At 37.3% G+C, this 20,851-nt stretch overlaps 1 protein-coding gene across 4 annotated transcripts in view; it reads right to left on the reverse strand.

The window, feature by feature from the left end:
• Window positions 1–20,851, reverse strand: part of FMN1 (formin 1) — a 191,366-nt gene that overhangs the window by 162,883 nt on the left and 7,632 nt on the right. For 3 of the 4 annotated variants that reach the window (XM_035326848.1, XM_035326849.1, XM_035326846.1), the window contains exon 2: window positions 15,622–17,639. In XM_035326848.1, coding sequence (XP_035182739.1) covers window positions 15,622–17,533 — 1,912 coding nt within the window. In that variant the 5' untranslated portion in view covers window positions 17,534–17,639. Of the gene's footprint in view, window positions 1–15,621; window positions 17,643–20,851 lie in introns of all 4 variants that reach the window. The other variant, XM_035326847.1, reaches the window with a different exon arrangement.

Below are 20,851 nucleotides of genomic sequence, written 5' to 3' on the forward strand. Positions count from 1 at the left end.
TGTTCAGTAATCCTCAGAAGACTTTGGTTCCCAGGCCCCTGCACTAACCTGGATGCTGGTCTCTGCAGCATCCTTTGGCAAAGCATTCCACATCACTACACACTACGTGCATAGCTACATTCTGCATGAAGGACCACGTCCTATTGTTTCTTCTCAACTTGACTCCTAGAAATATTCTTCAGTGCACATCAGTTATTGAGCTGAGGTGGGAGTGAAAAAAACATTCCTGTACAGCCTCTTCAGCCACTCACTTTGTATTTATTTCCTTGAATTTCAAATGCATTTTTACTGCCCAGTAAGTGCTTTCTGCATTCTTCATTCTTCCCAAATAGCATGCTATGATCCGCACTGGCTAGATCAGTATCCCTGCTCCTCAGGCAGACTGTGTCAGATCACGTTATACACCCTCCAGCACATCAGCACTGATTTCATAGTTAGTGATGATGACTGACGAGGACTGGAAGAACTGTTGGGGCAGTGCAGAAGAGGGGAGTAAAAGCGCAGTACAGCAGAGAAGGTTTCAGAAACCATGAGGGAACATTGACTAGTGTCACTGCTCCAGAATATCTACCTCTAACACTGCTCATTTCCATTGTATTACACTAAGATTCAGCAAAGGACCAGGTAACTATAGCAATCTGCTAAACAGTCTTAAAGTACTGATCAGAAGCAATGCAGAAAAAGGCTAGAATTTTACATCCATAGTTATCACCAGAATTTCTTTCTTCATAGTCTGTATTTATTCATATTTCTAACGAGAAAACTTCCAAAATGAGATGCAACATTGGACAGTCTCACAGAATCACAGAATTGTAGGGGTTGGAAGGGACCGCCGGAGATCATCAGGTCCAACCCAAAGCAGGTTCCCTACAGCAGATTGCACAGGTAGTCTCAACTCTGACACATCTGCACACTGAAATTAGTCAGATTGGGGAATAGCTTTTTTGTTGTTGTTTTAAGCGCTTTTATGGAAAGACTTTTTTACAGACATAGTGTTTGTCTGACTGTGTAACATCTGCAAAATCTTACATGCATGTTCAATAACACTTGTACCTCTGAATAGCTGTATAAACCAGCAGAAGAAATGACAAATTTCTCAGCTTTACCAAGTCACTCTCAAATCCAAAGGCCTTTACCATGAAATAAGAAAAAATACGCTTCATTATGTAACCTAGCCCTTTCTATTGGCCCCAGTCAAATCTGGCAGAGGAAAAGAAAGCCTTAGACATCTAAGCACCTAACAAGTAGTCTGCTTAATTCACTTGAAAGTATTTCTGTCATTCATTTCATTTTTTTCAGCTGTTTCATGCAGTTGTATTACATTACTGAGGAAAAAATTAAGCTGTGTTCCTTTGAAAATCTGAGGTCTAATTAAAAGAGGGTTCATTAGCCAAATGGATTTTTGTCACAGGAAATTTTTCACTGGCATGCTCATGGGCCAGATACAAATACCAGCCATTACTACAATCCAGCAGCCTCAAGGCTGCCAGTATTACATTTCCTTTAAAAATAAAATTATGACTTAGCAATTGCTGGCCATATAGCATGTAATTTTGTTTTGGAAAACATTCCTATTTAAGTTGATCATAAGCACGCTCTTGTTCTCAGTCTGGCTTCAAGTTAAGTGTGTGTTCAACACTGTGCTTGAAAAGGGTGTTTTTCTCTTTTAAGGCCCAGTGACTAACATATGCCATACTAAAGCATACCACTATGTGAGAGCGCAACAGCAAAATGCTGTTGGTCTTATTTCTGATTCATATAAAAGGTATACTTTATACTTCAAAATTCTTTCATCTGCAGCTGTAGATGCCAAAGGAACCAAATAAGAGACATAAACTTCCTTTTATTTGTGTTGCTCACAGTCCTGTTGTAACAGCAAACCTATTATGCAAATTCTGCATGTTGGCCAAAGACCTCTGAAGTCTGTCCTCTTAAGCCCTGTATTTGTTTCACCAAGAGGTACAATTAGTCTCACCTCATCGAACTTCCTTCTAGGACTTAAATAAATAAATTAAAAGGATGCTATTTCACTGGACTGAGGGCTGTATAATCATTTTCCAGAAAATCCCAACTTAGTGTGTTAAGTTTTATGGTTAAAAGTCAGATGAAGTACCTTACTACACTGACAATAGCAATATAGAAACAATAGCAAGATTACACTTAATTAGAAATGCAACATGAAAATAAAGGTAGTTCCCAGAAGAAAGAATGCAGAATTAAGCATAGTTCAAGTTTTAGAAAAAAGGCTATCATGAACCAAATTACACAATGAGATTCTAGACAAAAATTCAGACATTTTCTAAACAATGTATTTTTTTTTTCTGAAGGAATAGCCCTAATTTGGATTAATTTGGCTGATGAATTTTAATATTCTTCATAATAAAAAGCTGTCACATCATTTAGATTAGAATTTAGTGGGATACAATTGCCTAAACAAGGAGAAAAGTAATAGGAATAAAGTAGAAGTTTTGAAGGGGTTGTGGAAATGTAGTAAGGATGACTGATGAGTCAGAAAGAGAAGCAGTATGCCAAACATCTACTTCATGAACACATCACCAAAAGGATGGGTAGAAATATTTCCATGGTCATTCAAAACTATGACTGTTCAAATGTAAAGTATCATTAGATGTTGTTCTTAGCAGTGAAAACAGTGAAAGCAGACCTGAATTCCAAGGAACTTTTAATTTGTTCCACTGGAACAGCCAGCAGTCAGCCTAATTTGCACATTTAACATCAATTTCATGAGAGTTACACCTAAGAGAATTCACCTCTGATGACAGAGCTGCAACTTACTTTACTAAGTTAAATGAACCTGCTTTTATCTCTGTCTCATTGACCATCCACATTATTAATGTCTCAAGCCGAGGCTATCCTTGTTTATAGTCGGAAATCCCCTTTAAGCCTAGAGTCATACCTAACCTACAAGACAAAAAGCCTAAACTCCTTCCTCTGTGCACCAAGGGTGGAATGACTGGAAGTCACTGGGGTGCGAAATGCGTAACATCAGCCCTGCCACCACAGATGTATGAGCTCTGGGCACACATCTCAGCAACTGCAACTAAACAAGAATTGTTCAAGCTCCAGAAGCCCTTCGAACAGCATGAGTATCCAGCCAGCAGGTCTCAAACTGGAAAAGCAGCAGGCTGCTAGCATGGACCAGACATGCAATGCGAACACACCCTACATGACTGTTCTCATATAAAGCCTCCACATTACTCTAACTGAAATAAGATTAAGTAGAGGGGGAAAAAATGTTGGATTTGAAAGTAAATGTGTGGTCAGAAGTACCACAGAAGACAACAAAACAAAAACAAAACAAAATTTAATTTAATAAAAGACATCTGCATGATGAAAAACATTTCCTTTTGGAAGTGTTACAGAAGAAAGTAATCACACTGGATTTAACTATCACAAAGGTAGCTCTTTAACAAAAGAGATCTCTCTCGCTAAGTCTTATGTCATACTGGAAATTTCAACTAGATTTAGACTATAGCCCATTTTCTGCTAACCTTTGAATGAAACCTTTAAGAAGCCTATAAACCCTAAGCTTTTACTGGCCACCAAAAACTGATGAGAAGAGAAACAAATCTTTTGCCAAGATTGTAGGGTGAGATAGTTTATATGTTATCCAGTCACCTTAATGAAAATGACTGGACAAACATTCAGTGCCTGGTAAGAAGAAAAATATGGTTCTTTGGCCTAATTAGGCCTCTTTTGCTAATCCGTAGACAAGAGAAAAAAAAACTCAGGATGGCTGTCAAGCAAAGCAACAAAGTTGGGAATTTTTTCCCAATGACTTGGAAAAACAGAAGAAAAATAGCGAAATGAGTAACTGCTTTATAAACTAGGTGACATCACTAGAAGATTGAAGGCTGAAAAGTAAGATTCTTGAAACAAGTAAAAAGCTGAAGAAGTATGTGCTAACATTTTTCTTCTGAGCTTTTTGTTTTTTTGTGTTTTTTCTCCCTCTCCTAATTAAATATAATTTGCATAAACAAGTTCAAAGGTAGAGTACAAATGAATCATAAGAAAGATGCAAGCCTTTCTTGGCAGTTCATATGGTGGTATTTATCTTGCCCAGAATATCTAAAACTGCAGTTTCACTTTATGTCAGATGTAAAAAAATAATCTGTTGTGGTAAACTAGTACAAAAATTACTTGTTCAATATCCCATTAAAGCAGTATATAAGAGAAAATTAGAGTACAAAAGCATTATGAATAAATGCTTAGGTCTTCTGCAAGACAATTCTCCGTATGTAAAAAAAAAAGGTATTAAAAAGCAAAGAATGTAATCTATTAAATTAGTGGAGATTTATTTATCACCTAGAAAATAATTTTCAGAAGGTTGCTATCTGGCTGATCAAAAAAAAAAAAAAAAAAAAAAAAAAAGTGGGATTTGTTTGTATGGTTGTTCAAAATAAAAGCTGACATTTTCCAAAAAGAAGAAAAAACCTGACTGGTACGCATTACTATATCAAATATATCTGAAGTTTAAATTGTAAATTTACTGTAAAATTAAATTAAATTGTAAAATTAAATTGTAAAATTGTAAAATTAAATTGTAAATCTATTTAAAATATATATGTAACTTCATTTTTACATTTAAAAACGTATGCACTTCAAAACAGAATATAGATTTTGAATCTATTCTTATTTCACTATTTCAGTTTCTTGAGATAAAACAGAGCTCATATTGAAGAATCAAAAATCTTTAAACACTGGGACGAGTATACAATGTATGGATAACTACATTACTAACAAGTATATATAGCCTAGAAGAAAATTACAGAAGGTGACCTCTAGATTTTCATAGAATCACATGAAATGGCTCAATGCCAGCAGCTTGAAGGTTTACGTATACATCTCGGGTTGTACAAAACTTATATAGGAAAGAAAATAACAAAGTTGTAGTCTTTCCAAAAGACCAAACTGTAAGATTTCACTTTCATCACATTAAATATCACCCAGGTAGATGTTAACAAAATTCTAGTGAAAGGGCTACACAAAATGGTGATTTTAGTGCTGCACAGAAATAAACCAAGTTTTTTGTTTGTTTTAAGTAAGTGTCCCAAAGGAATGGCTTCTGCTGATTAATCATCTTAATTTACCATAAGATGTTCCAGAAAATTCTGCAGCTTTCAGATGAGTCTGCCTTGGTAGCTCTAAAAAATCTTACGGTTAAGTTTCTCTGGACACAGAAATCAAGCTATTTGTTAGAAATATACCAACAATATAAATCAGACCCCCTATCCTAATCTGAAGCATGATTAGCATCCCAGGCCACACGGAAGAACTGGTATTTTGCAGCTAGTATCAGCTAAAGCCGCTGGGCGCAGCTTGGGACTCAAGGGCGAGGCCTGCAGCTGCCGAGCCCAGGCCTGACAGGGCCTGCTGGTCACACTGCCCACCTGCCTGGTGCGCGTGGCGGCCACAGGAATGGGAGGAGGCCATTTTAGGCCCTGTGCTACTTCTTCCTCAGTAATGACCGAGTTTATATGCTCATAGAAGTACTAGCTCTGTATTGGCCAGACTCCTCTGTACAACAGTTATTTCCACTTCTGTTTCTGTCACCAAAACAACAGCAAGAAACAATATACTACAGTTTGTACCCCCAGTGAAAATTGTTTTCTCTTACATTCAGTGGCTTTGCTGAGGTAAGAGAGTCCAGTTTAAAGGCATGACAATCAGGAAGCATTTTCTACACATAAGGTAGACATACTAAGACAGAAAACACTAAAAAGTTTTAAATTAGGAAATCGTAATGCCTTTATCAAGGTTTTTGTTGTTGTTGTTGTTTTGTTGTTTTGGTTTTGCACATAAAGTTTTTCCATCTTCATTTTCCAACATACTGAAGAGAAATGAGAGCCGTCACAGTCACACATTTGCCAAAACACTCACTCAAAACACTTGGTAATGCTCATAAACTTTGCAGTTTTAAATGAACCCAGTTAGCATAAATAGATTGAGTACTAATAACAAAGAAACACTTAGAGATCACTTAAATATATTCAGAGACTCAGTGTACTTAAAACACAAAGATGTCACATATGCTTTTCATTGCAATATCAAACACGTTATATATATATTTAAAAAGGGCAAAAAATGTGACAGTTCTCTTTTTCAACACTTTCATAAAAATCTTTATCACCCAGGAAACTCCAGGAGGCAGTATATAGCGAACGTCACCCAGTTGAGGGATTGTGAATTATTTCTCTTTCCTTCCTTGTGCACCTCTTTTTCTGGTAAAAAGCAATTTCACTCAGTCTTTGAAATACCTCCTGTACAATGCATCCAACAAGTCTTGCCTTTTCTCTGACCTACCCTCACGAGAAATATAACATTAAATTCTGAGGAGATATTTGACTATGCTCTGGAAAAACCTAAACACTTTCAGGGAGTGAGAGACTGTCATTATCTAAATTCAAGGGTAGTCATAATCTAATCCCAAAGAAAAATTCCTCTGACACAAGTAATTAAATACATCATTAATCCACTAGGAGCAATATTTTAATACTATGGCTAACATAAAGCTTTAGGTGCTTCTAAATAATATTCACTACTCTTAAGTATTTAAGTGTGTTGTTTTAGATTTAATGTCACATCTAAATCATGAAATACTATTCAAAATTATTTACTGATAATGATAAACCACATACACATAAATTGCATCTTTACTCATTTTCATTACTTATAACCTTGAGCACATTTTTGGAAGTGAATATACAGGGCTTTTTTCCACCATTTTTACAAGTTTGATTTGGTTCAACATAATTTCTTCAGAAACAAAATACCAAAGAGCAGCTATAACAGCTTTTTAATATTCCTGTATTACATTATTAATTTATACTTACACAGGTAAATACTTGAATTTGATCTCAGCTTATATATCATCCTGACTCATCAAGAAGAATGTCAGTGGAACCATTTCTACTTGTTTTAAATTGACAACAGAATACATACAGATTTAACAAATTACAACTACAGATTTAATAAGTTACAACTTCTATGTTATTTCAGTATTTTACTTCAAGACATTCTTTTTATACTGATGAAAAAATCCCATTTCATTACAGTAAGCCTCTTAAATTAAATGCACAACCAGTGTGAATGCTTTGGCCTTTTCTCCCACCCATGAAACAGAAAATTGTTAATCTGTGACCAGCATCAAACATTAAGCTGTCTCTGTTTTTTTATTCCAATTTAATTCATTTGGTTTCCCCTCACTGATTGCCTTTGACTAGAGAGTCACATGTTACAGAGAGAGATGAAAATACAACTATTGCTTAAGTGTATCATGCTGGGAAGTCATTCAAGTAAAACAGGAACTATTTGTTCACAGCATCTACTGAGTCTTCAGTGGATTTTTTTAACTCAGACTTTGTCTTGAACTACCACTCTTCTCTACATTCATTTCAAACTGTTACAAATGTACAATTTTAATGCAGCATCAGCTAACATTATTTACAGTAATGTAAAAAACTTTGGCTTAGAAGTATTAATGATCTCTTATTACAATGCGTTGTAAGACTCAGAAGATATAGTGATGTCCTTTAAAGAAATCAAGATGCAGTCAAATTATGACGAGTAAGTACATTGAACATAATAGCAAAACAAACACCCATGAAAGAGCTATATACCTACTGTAGTTTTAGATGGAACCTATTAGAGCAGTTGGCAAGATCACATATTTCGAAGGAAAAGGAGACTTAACCAGAAAATGTTAGTTTTAGACTGCAATTGTCTACAGAAGGCGCAACAGAAATCCAGAAGTCCAGACTTCAGGTAGCATAATTCCGTAAGATATTAGAAACATGCCAAGGCTTTAGACTGGGCAAAAAAAGAAACAAGTTTGGAATAGAAATTGGTATTAGTGACAACACTGAGAAGGTAATTGGACTTTGCAGAGATGATAATCCAGAGGAAAAACTCTGAGGGAAAAACAGAATTCATGACTGTTTCCTCCTCGGTGTGTACACTTATATTGGTTCTATTAAGACCAAGGTTGGATTCCAAACTTTTGAATATCACTACCATAATTAATCTTAGAAATTTGTCATGTTTTGTTTAGAAAAACTGAGATGAAACTCGAATTGAGTTTGGAAAATCATGAAAAATTATCAATTGAATAATTGCTGAATAGGCCAGGGAAACTGGTGACAAACGACATGGAGAAGACCGAGTTACTCAATGCCTTCTTCACCAGTAAAACCTGCTTTCAGGAATCACAAGCCTCTGAGACCAGAGGGGAATTCTGTAGTAAGACTTAACCTCGATGGAAGAGGACCAGGTTAAGGAGCATTTAAACAAACTAGATGTACTTAAGTCCATGGGATGTACTAGATGTACTTAAGTTGCGCCCACAACTTGTGGGTTTCTGCAGGAGCAATCCGTTGTCACTGTGAGGCCACTCTTGATTATCTTTAAATGGTCATGGCAATTGCTAGAGGTTTCTGAGGACTGGAATAGAGCAAATATCACGCCTACATTCAAGAAGGAAGACCCAAGAAACTACAGGCTAGTCATTCTCACCTGAGTCCCTGGCATATTGCCATATTGATGCAGAAAATCCTCCTGGGAAACATTTTCAAACAGGTGAAGAACATGAACATGATAGGGAGTACTAGCATGGATTTACAAAGGAGAAATCATGCTTGGGAAACTTGTTTGACTTCTACAATGAGGTTACTACCGTGGTGGATGAGGTGAGAACAGTGGCTGTTGTTTACCTTTACTTTAATAAAGCCTTTGACACTGTCTCCTGTAACATCATCACAGACAAGATGACAAAGTATGGGTTAGATAAATTGACAGAATTAAAACTGGCTGAACAACCAGGCCCAGATGTTTGTGATCAGTGGGACTAATTCCTGCAGGAGGAAAAAAAAATATACAGGACAAAATACTGGAACCATTACTGTTCAGCATTTTCATTGACCCTGATAACTGGATAGTGCACACCCTCAGCAAGTTTGCAAATGATAGAAAATTTGGAGGAGTGGCTGATAGACCAGGGGGTTCAAATGCCACTCTGAGGGATATCAACAGGCTGGAGAAATGGGCTGACAGGAACTTCATGCAGCTCAACCAAGGGAAGTACAAAGTCCTGCACCTACAGAGGAACAACCCCAGCACTGGCATATGCTAGACACTAACTGTCCAGGAAGCAGTTTTACAGAGAAGGACTTCCAGGTCCTGGTGGACAGCAAGCTGAACACCAGTGCCAGCTGAACAAGAATGCCAGCAATGCACCTGCATTGAAAAAAAAAAAAAAAAAAAAAAAAAAAAAAGTATCCTGCTGCATTATTAGGAGTATTGCCAACAGGTTGAGGAAGGCAATCCTTCCTCTCTACTCAACATTAGTGAGACTGCATCTGGAGTAACACATCCAGTTCTGGGCTTCCCAGTACAAGAGACATGAACATACTGAAGGAAGTCCAATGAAGGGCTAGGATGAAGATTAAGGGACTGGAGCGTCTCTCTCATAAGAGGAGATACTGACAGAGCTGGGACTCTTCAAGCATGGGGAAGAGAGGTCTCAGAGGAGGGATTCTTATCAATGTGTACAAACATCTGATGGGAGGGAACAAAGAAGAGGACGTCAGGCTCTTTTCAGTGCTGTCCAGTGACAAGCGGCAATGAGCACAAATTAAAAATTATGTAATGACGTGTGAAGATCAGGAAACATTTATTTACTGTGAGGTTGACGGAGCATTCACACAGGTCGTCCAGAGAGATTGTGGAGTCCCTCTCCTTGGAAATATTTGAAACTTAGCTGGACACTGCCCTGGGCAATCTGTTCTGGGTGACCTTGCTTGAGCAGGGGATTAAATCAGATGAAGAGGTCTCTTTCAACCTAAACAATCCTGACTTTCTGTGATAAATTCTCTTTTCTCGTTTCATCTAATTCTGTTTTTACCCAAGTGTCTTCGTTCTTTAACTCCTTTATTGAATCTTCAAAGTACAGAGACTCTGAATAAGCTGTTTTTTGTGAAGCAACACACTCAATGTATATTACTTTCATATGAATTACCTGTGAGAAACTATGCGTCATGTTTCCATGTGATCTATATGCAAACTTACCTCATGAAGTGCATACTAGTTACGGACAGAATGCTATAGTGCTTTTAAAATGCTAATTAGCAATTCTCTGAACCACTTCAATAACAGAAGATATTTATAAGCCCTTCCCTTCCTTATAAAAGGAACATCAAAAACAATATAATATCACCTGTCTCCTGCTATAAGAGCCTTCAAACATAGTTTTGTTTATATGAAACTTCATTTTCAAAAACCATGGTTCAGGAACACATCACAAGGTGTTGTTAACTTCTCTTACTGACTTTGTCCATCCCTTTTCATCTTAAAGAGTCAAAGAGTTAGGTTAGGAAAAGACAAAATAAAATTCAAATAGTAACTCTATATTCATTATTTTTGCTACCTTCATTACATATCTAGGATAAAACGTTGCCTGTATCCCATTTTTCAATTAAAAATCTTTTCACGTTAGTGCTGGAGATAGATTTTTATATATATACATATATCTTTTTTTTTTTTTTTTTGGGGGGGGGGGGGGAAGGGGGTTAATTCTAATGCAGTCAATCAAGTCCAAACGCTAAGGCTTACACAAATGATACTTCAGCCTGCTACCTTAATGCTGGAAATTCAAATAGGCTATATAACTGCTGTATTTGAAGAATCAGAGTGATGTCATTCACATGGAAGTAAGCTGTGCTTACATTGCAAACACAAATGAATCCAGAAAAACATTACTGGAAGCTGGAAGTCATAACGAGTAGGACAGCTTTCAAAGCACGATTATGAAGACTGTTCCTCCAGCCACCAGCATGTGAAGTACCATGATAAAAATAGTTTTATGCTTTTTGTTCCCTTAAAAACACTTGAGGACTGACAAACAAGGATTCTGATCTTAGACCAATTTAAGGATAATACTTACTCAAGTATTTATCCATATTACAGTAAATGGCCTTTTATAGGTTAAAGCACTTTAAGACTGTAAAATGGATCTCCTGAAGGTAGCCATTAACAGTTGGCATGTTTTCAAACAGCAGTGCATAACTTTTGACGAACACACAAAATTGCCAGAGTGTTCATTGTCAACTTTGTCCACAGAAACCTCTCATCTAATGGAAATCAAGCTGCTGCCATAAAATTCCCATTGGCAGTAACAAGCAAACGTAACATTCTCCATCTAATCATTAGCTGGGATAGATGCAGCTACTATTATGTGTATAATATATTACCAGGAGCTCTTGGGTATATAAATATTTAGCAACCTCTTCCAGAGCATAAGTCGCCCTCCGTACATCACAATAAGCACTGTAACTTTACATCTACTGAAATACATTCTAATGGTTACAGGTCTTTTCACACACCTTCCCACAAAAATTAACCCTCTCAACTCTAACCTCCACTTACTTCATGATACTCCATTCCTGTTCTCCATTCTAGCCAAGGCCAGACTCCCTACCCTCTCTATTTGAGCTCCCCTTTCTCTGTAGCCTAACCTCTCTCTTTTTCTCCCAAATTAACTAGACCTACTGTACCCACCTAAAAGCTTCATCATCCAATTTCATTTACCATCCCCAACAACTTCTGTTTTAGCCAACCCCACAGTGTTGGGATGCAATTGAGGTACTGGAGCATTAGCTTTGGTTTACATCAGATTACTAGTGAACTGTTCAGCTCACTAAACCAGCAAAAGCTGTTCACCTCTCTCCTTGTAGTTTAGTTTTCAACTTGCTTAGGGATCTGACTCAGAATACCAAAGACAAATACTAGAGTTGTTCCAATGGGGCCATGGACAGCGAGAAAGGAGGCCTCTGCTGGGAGAAGGGAAGATAACACAGGGAGAACAGTCCTGACCCTTTCAATGGCACAGGCTCAGACATTTTCAGTTTCTCTACAGTGCTACTAACTTTCAGTTTCTGTGTTTGTCGGATATACTCTTCTCTCACAACTCCTAGGTATCACAGAAGGAGTAAATTTTCACTGGCTGGGAGACTAAGGTGACACCATTCATCTAATTTCTTCTCTTTCTTGATTTTACCATTCCTCCCAACCAGTTCTTCATTCTTTTTACACACCAGCACTAACATATACAAAAGAAAGCATGATAAATGACCCATCCCAGGCTCTTTTGCTGACTCAAAGTGTGGTCATCATCCTGGAATAATGGGATGTCTTGGCTGAATTGCCCAAAGTCATAGAGGCTATGTCATAACCAGAGATTTTTAAGTTTCCTGCTCTGAATCAAATAACTATTAAAAACACCAGTAATCTTCCTCTCCCTTCAGATTATATTTAGTAAGACAACATATTGATAGCATTCTCTATTAATTAAATAAAGCAATTCTGAAAAATTTCTCCCTACATTTTTCTATCAGTGCAAATATTAACTTGAGAAAGAAACACAGTCAAAGTGAAAGCTTTCAAACCATCTTTCCTTGAGACAGGTATTCAGATCCATTGAGGGCATTTATTTCTTGAAAGTCTTAATGTATTCCAAAATTTTTATTTAGAATTCTGGTAATGCAAATGGAATTACTAAATGCAAATATAGGAACATTAATTCATAGCCCCACTTCCAGAGAAAATTGCTAAATAATTATCACTGAAATACAAATTCTTCCCAGTTAACTATTAACCCGCTAAGACAAAGGCTGTGGCCTGTTCCCATGGCCAGCAGTTGCACTTCAACAGGAAGGTGCAGAAATCTGTACTTTCAAGTGAATTACTGATAGAACTTTGTGTAATGAAACAAGAAGATTTTTGCCATAAATATTTGCTGTAAAGAAACTGAACTTGCAGAAAAAGTGGAAGCTAAGGCACTCTGCCTTAGCTAAATGTTACAGTTCTGGATAATTGAAGAATAGTCCTGCAGTCAGAGTGAAAAATTGTGATTTAAAACAATTGCAAAAGAGAATTTAAAAAATATGGGTAGAGCTATGAGTCCAATTTGTTATTTAAAATGTAAAACCTTGAGGTTTTGCACTTAAAATAATATTTTATTCCTCAACTTATCCAAATACACAGGTAATGAAAGGTTCCAAATGCTTTGCAGTATTAAGTACTGCAGACTGACAGCAATAAGCTTTCATAAGACCAACATTTTTGACATGAAATAAAACCTTCAATCAAACTGAAGTCAGCTGAACACCTCCAACAACTCTTAGATTCATTGTAGATATTTACACAATTTAAGAGAGACAAGATGTAAGAGAAACACTTTCAAAACAGTATCCCATTAAAGACAAATCTGAACAACAGTCTTGGATTTTGATCTTCAGACATAGGAGTCTGATAAGGATCAAACCAGGACTGCAAATTTACAGCTGTAAATCTTAATACCACTTATGTTGCCTAAACTTGGTAATGCTTCATTTGCCCTACTGTACTATAGACAATTACTTATTTCTTATATTAGCTTACAGGAGAGGGGTGCAACCAATGCTCTGTAAGAATGATTTAATCTCCAGTTCAGAACAAAATGGAAATTTATAGTATCTCAGATCCGGAGACATATCTACAGTCTTCTATAGGGTAGTAAAGTAGGCAGTTCTTCCCTAAAGTTACAGATTTTCTGACACACGGGTAATAATGATGACACTCAATCATACATGAAAATGAAACAAAACAGAATAGTATTACATCTTTCAGAAAGTTGCACTGATATTTTATATCTGTACTAATGTTGCAAGATAATTGTAAACAAGAACTAAGGACTTGTTTTGTCTGCACTTTGTTCTCTTCTCTAAGATGTTTCTGTTTAGTAGCTTGGATTTGCAGCCAACAGATGCTATTTGTATGCACATTTTATTTTTCTTATGGAGTGCAGCACAACAGTTCCCCATCTGAGGATCCTAAATGATAAAGTAGTTAAAAATACAAATAAATTTATTTATTTATTTATTTTTATAAAAATATTATTCTAAAGGGGTGATATTTTCTGCTGGTTTCATGAGGTAAAACAGCTCACCAAAACTTATGATCAGTACCAGAAGTAACAAGAGGGATAGGACAACAGGAACCAAGGAAGAAAGTAAAGAACAAGAGCTTAACACCTTTTTTTTGCCTGTAGTGTTTACATTAGCTTTGTCAACTCATCTAACAGCACTCTGAATTTATACATAGTCTTGAGTGCAACTACAATTACAGAGCAACTTCTAGAAGCAGCACACATAAACACAAGTCTCATAGGCAGCATTCAACACCCTTTGACTAAGGTAATGGCTTCACATTCCTGCATACCTCCCCTTCTTGTGCCCTGTCTTCCTCCCTGTTTTAGACTGTAGCACCCTATAACTCATCTTGCACCCTCTCTAGAAGGCACTTACTAAGCTAGCCAATGAAGCAATTTAGGTAATTAAAACAGCAAAAGATTAACCCACAAAAAGAGAGAAAGAGAGGAGAGAGAGGTTTTTTGTTCCATTTTTGTGAACTGGATCAGCCAAAGGTATGGCAAGAGACCCGAACCGGCTATGAAGGGAGGCAGGATTGGAAGCAAAAAAGGCTCAAGTCTAGATAAATACTAGAAAACAGATATAAGAAGTTGTTTTTTTTTTTTTTTTCCCCTTACAGATATATAAAAGTTTTTTTTTGTTGTTTGTTTGTTTGTTTTCCCCTTACTTCTCTTAGTTTCCCTTTTAATTTGAAGCTGAAGAAAATGATCTGATTTTCCTTGAAAAGTTTTAAGGTTGCAAATTAAGACCTCTTTCTCTTTTACAGGGAAATCATATCACCTTCCATTGTCAGCCCTCCCTGAAACACATCCAGACCAGCCTAAGCCACATCCAGACCATTGGGGAATTAGGTCCTCCGTCTTTCATATTTCTCAGGGAAAAAAGGATATAAATGTCAAAGTTCTGGCTAATAAAGCTAGCTGTATAGTATGTCATATATTCATGCATTTTTATATTCACAGTGTATGTTTACAAAACACCCATACACTTTACTCCAGTGCTTTTTAACATGACTCTTGCATGCAGTCCTTTTAAAAGCAAGCATTTTGTTGGTAGAGAATTTACATCAACCTCTTGTAGCTAAATGGTCACAACACCAGTCCTATACTTAAGGCAATGTAAATCAGCTTGCTCATACAACATTCTATAAATTAAGCCAAACAAACGAAAAAGAATGCTTTAGACACTAAAAGTTACAACAGCATTTTGCCAGATTAAAACACAGGAAAAGCGGGAACTTTTTATATAGAAAAAAACATCTATTTAAGTTATCATCTTAGCTATTATACTAGAATATATTTCTTAGTAAGTTGAAAAATCATACATGGTTACTGATAAAATAAATAATAAAGCTTAACATGCTTCCTCTCTGTGTACCTATGTAACTTTGGTTGAATCATAATAAGTGATTTGGTAACAGCATTGAACATAATCTGACAAAAAAAAATGCATCTGAAAGCAAATCCTACGTAGCTGTAACTTTTGTTTAAAAATTCAACAGCTTTTCACTCATTCTTTAATCAGTGAAAAAGAGTTTCAATGGAAACATTGTTTATTATTAAATACTAATATTTTTAAAAGCTCTGATACTTTCATGCATGGTCAGTTTGTCTAGTTTAGGAATATCTAAAATAGGACTGACCTGGACAGAAATTGTGAGGTGTCCGAGTAGTGAATCTTCCTGGTAGAGTGCGCTTCTCAAAATGCCCTGCAGTTGCATTCTGGTGTAGGCCCGGTTGTCTGATGGCAAATCCCAATTCTCCAGGTTCAGAAAACTTCAGATAAAACTGCGGCTCCAAATCATTGAAAGAGAGGTTTATAGCACCGTGCCTCCCACTGCAATAGTCACCAAACATAGGTTCGTCCTCGCCGTTCTGTGCAGGTAATGGGAGAATCCGATGATGCAGCTGTGGGCTAGGCAGTCTTGAAGATAATGGAGAAGGAATAGGTGACATTTGTTTGTGTGTATTAGATAACGGATAGGAATTACTAAAAACATTACTCACAGCTATTAACGAGGGTGAATGCAGCCTTTTCTCTTCCAGTTTAAGATTATTACCTGTCTGAGAAACATCAGGATCTTCACTTACAGGAAGGTTCAGAAATAAATGCTTGCTGCTTCCCCGGGATACCGTGGTTCTTTTCTCATATATTGAGCCTGGCAGGTTTCTGTCTGCTGCTGTAATTTGTTGCAGTCTCTTCCATTCTGCAGCTTCATCTAAACTGTCGCTCCGTATAACTTTCAGAAGAGCTTTATTGACTGCTCCCACAGGGTTGCATGACTCATCAGTAATGTGCACTCTCTCTGCTTTGTACTGCAAAACAGAGCCGTCTCGCTCCTCTTCCTGCTGCACGCTGTTTTTAGAGTCTCCAGCAGCTTCACCTACCGAATATACACCACTTCTTGATATAAACTCATTAGGTAATGCTGTGAGAACGGGAGAAGTGGTTTCTTTACCTTTTTGAAAATCAGATAAAGACTCTGCATGGGTTTGTGGGGCTTTTTTAACACAAGCTTCTGAATCCTGCACTTTCGCAACAACTCCGATTGCTGCTTTCTCCTTGCATACCTGCTCGGTACATTTATCTTTCAAGCTTTTAGCGGCTACAGATTTAATTAATGTCTCTAGTTGGTTAGACAGATTGTCCTGAGATGACTTTACCAAAGTGACACTCTTCTGTACATTCTTAACTTCAGGAATGCATTCTCCATTATCCAAAAGTTCAACTGCAACCATATCATTGCTGTCTTTTGATACACAGCTTGGTAAATCGGCATCCAGTTTCATAACTTTGCTGCTTTCAAGAAAACACCCATCTTCTCTTTCTCTTTCTGGTTGAATACCAGTTTCTAGTGGTAAGTCATCCTCACCTTTTATTGTTAGACAACTGGATGCAGAAAAGAAACTGGGAAAACTCCTGGTAGGAAATCTTGTGGGGGGCATCTTCTGATTTTCCAGTTGCATGCCTTGCCCAATCAGCAAAGAAGGATGTTGTTCATGCACCTTTTTTGCCTCTTTCCAGTGCCTGGTTTCCTCAAAGCTCTCTTTCCTTCTATATTTACTCTTTTCTTTGCTATTAAAATTGTCGCTACTTGTGGAATCCAGAAAGAATTCCTGCCGATATGTAAAACTGGAGTAGTCATCACCTCTAAGTTTTCGGACTCCACAAACAGCCTGTTGCTTTCTCTCCTGTTGTCCTGTATCAAGGCTTGGAATATGATGTGATCTCAAAAGACTGGATAACCGCTTTTCCTTTTCAGCAGTTAGTCTGTACAGCTCAATGAGAATGTCTTTCGTTGTAGTTTGCTTGAAAATAATATCTCCAAAGTTTCCATATGGCTGTTCTCTCATCTCCATTTCTGACCGTTCCTGTACTTTATAGCAATTACAGAAACGTTTACTGGTTCTATCCAGAGTTACACAGCCCTTGTAAGTAAATCCTCTGACTTTTCCCTCTGGAAGATAAAAGCTGACGTAACAAAGCTCCATAATGGGTTTGTGCAATTGAAGGACAGTGTGCGTGCCTTCCATTATGCTTGCCAAATTAGTCATTCATTTAAATTATATGCTAAGTGTATCAAAGCTTGCTTGCATGACATAGCGTGTGAGGCAGGGAATGGACAGAAGGCATCTGACTAATCTTCAACAATTATATTGTCTGCCGGAAAAAATAAAGAAAAGCCTGTCAAACTTGGTTATGGCAAATGTAATATGACAAATAACAAGCCCGCAGAAGCACAATTTTCTTTTTTCTTTTTTTTTTTTTCCCCCGATACACATCTTTAACCTTGAAAAATCTCACACAAAAAGGATGATACTGCTAAAGCTCATATTTAGAGTCCTAATCCTTCTCCCACACATCGTGCCTGTCTCCAAGGTTCTCAGTCAATGCTCTTGGTTCCGTAAGGTCACAACATGTTCACTGATATATCCATTTCAAACAGAATTTACTGTTTAATGCTGAAATCTATTGCTCCTTCTCTGTTAAAAGTTAACTTGCTCTTGAACGTCTAGTTAAAAGAACCATTCAAGCGTATATGCTGTTGTTTTTTTTTTTTTTTAAAAAAAAAAAACACACCTCAGTAAAACCAGCACCATAACACCTTCAGTGTCATTAGCTATCATTACTTATTACACAGGAGAAAAAAATAAAAATAAAATAAAAATTACTCCCATATCTATCTGTGAAACTGCCCTGACACCAAGAAAACTTGCAAGAAAAATATGTTTATTTGGTTAGCATATTCAGAGCAAAAGACCCATCAGATACAGAACTGTATAAATTTATTTTGATCCAAAATGCAATTGCATTACTACAGGCAGGTTTACTGAGCTTTGTTGTTCCTTTTCTTTGCATTGCATTTTCTTACTACAGATTGTGTATACTTCTATTCTTTTGATACACCATGATATAAGTTAGTTTACTCTTTTTGAGAACTAAATTGGTTTTTAACCAGGAGGAACTCTGCTATCATAATGAAAGCGGTATTCTGCAGTCACTAGGAAATGCATAAGCATAATGAAAAGAGCTAAAGTTCAGCAGCAAAACCTGCAGCACACAAAGCTGGAGAACACCTGTTCCAAGGCTTCTCTTTGTTGGAAGGTACAGTAATCACTGTTTTCAACTTTGAAAGTGTTAAGTACAGCAGAACTTTCTATCATTTCAAAATACTCAAACCTCAGGCAACAATAATTAAAGGAAGCTACCACATTACCATGTCATGTATTACAGTTTTACATACTTTGTCAATATGCAAACATTGTATAAGTTTGTAGAGTGTAGTGAGTTAGATATAAAATTATGCCATAACATTATCAGAATAATTAGCAAACCGTAACTCTAAGAAGCAAGTGGCATTTACTCAAAACATCGTGTTCTACTGGTAGTCATTTCTGCAGTGGTTTTGATCTAAATTTTAAAGCATCACATCTATATTCTTTAAATAGTTTCAAAGTTTCTGTTTACTTTGAGTAAAAATAAAGTAATTCCATTTACTGAATGTCAGCAAAATTCTTAACGTGCATGCTTCAGAGGAGAGAGCCTAACGGGTAGAGCCTAACAGGGAGGAAAATCTTCATTAGAGCCAGGTCAGCTTCTTAATTCTATTCACCAGCAGTCAATAGTTAGATGGCATTCACAAAGCTGTGCTTTCTCTGATATAAGAAAGGGTAGAACAGGTACAAAACCTTTAGTCAGTACTTCTGTTGAAGACTGCCTTCTTGTTTCATAGACATACAACAATTTCTAAAAAAAATCTGCCTTACTCTTTCCTCTTTTATCCTTGTCTTAGCTCATTATCTGAGTTTAAAATACCACCAAGGCTGAGTACTGCTAAAAAGTGCATTCTCACTTCTTGTCCTCCTTGTCTCCAGCTGTGCACTCCCACTGCTTCTCTGGTGTAGAAGCGAGAGAGCTCATGCAGCCATGGAGTGGGTGTGTCAGTGGCAGATGCACCCAAGAGTGGTTCTGCATATAGAAATAACAACCAAAGAACATTTTTTTCCTTAGAGGAGACATCTTGAACTTACTCACTCTTCACCCAAGTAGAGAACAACACTTATGGGAGCAGTTTGCTAATACATCAACTTGGCCATAACATCAAATTGCCCCTTGAGTCATCTACTGTGGCAAGCTCCATCAAATATGAGCTAGTTACCTTGTTAACATTTTCATAAATTAATACTCAGCAGCCTTGGCTAATGTATGCTGAGTCAGTTTTTACTTAAAGGAGAACTTCACTGAGGAGTAGAATTTCAAGGGAGTGGCTGGGCAGAGAGATGGATGCCAAAGTCTGTATTATGGTCCACTGGCAACATAGCGGTTAAACTAGGAAGCAGAAAGAATAGGTAGCTGGGAAAAAAAAAAAAAAAAAAAAGAGGGTGGATTGCCCAAGTAGACCAAAAATCTGTGCTCATTATTGACTTAAGGAAGATGCCGCACAGAATCAAAGGATATCCCAAACTGGAAGGCACCCATAAGGATCATCGAGTCCAACTCCTGGCACCACACAGTTCTACCCAATAATTCACACCATGTGACTAAGTGCACAGTCCAAACGTTTCTTAAACTCCAACAGGCTTGGTGCAGTGACTGCTTCCCTGGGGAGCCGGTTCAAGTGTGCAACCACTCTCTTGGTGAAGAACTTCCTGATAGCCTGAACCTCCCCTGCCCCAGCTTGACACCATTCCCGCGGGTCCTATCACTGGTGACTAAAGAGAATAGATGGGTGCCAGCCCCTCCACTCCCCCTCATGAGGAAGCTGTAGACTGTGATGAGCTCAGCCCTCAGCCACCACCTTTCCAGGCTGAACAGGCCAAGTGACCTCAGCCACTCTGCATTCGTCTTCCCCTCTAGGCACTTTGCCATCTTTGTAGCCCTCCTCTGGACACTCTCCAACAGTTTTACGTCCTTTTTGTACTGTGGTGCCCAGAACTGCACACAGTACTCAAGGTGAGGCTGCACCAGCGCAGGGTAGAGTAGAGCATCACAATAATGCATTTGCTTTAGAAGATAACAAAAGGGAGGGAGTTATAGGAAGAAAGGGAATTGTATTTAATACACAATAAATCAGGTCTGTGTTAGGTACAATTTAATAGTCTTATCTAGGAAAAAAACTATTGGTGTTATATTAGTCTGAATTATCTTGTGTGTTTATTTGTTTCACCTCAGTTGGCTTGGCATTTTTTCACTGAAAGATGAAGTGATTACAAGGTAATATATCATCATGGAAGCTATAGATCTAGAAGCTATAAACAGAAACATTACAATCAAACTGAATATCCTCAATTGACACATACGATATTGAGTAATTCAGCTCAGTTCTTAGTAACATGTATGCATTTTTTTGGACAAAGGAATATATTTGTAAA

Source organism: Oxyura jamaicensis, chromosome 5, assembly GCF_011077185.1.
Source record: "Oxyura jamaicensis isolate SHBP4307 breed ruddy duck chromosome 5, BPBGC_Ojam_1.0, whole genome shotgun sequence".
In the NCBI taxonomy this organism is placed as follows: Eukaryota; Metazoa; Chordata; class Aves; order Anseriformes; family Anatidae; genus Oxyura; species Oxyura jamaicensis.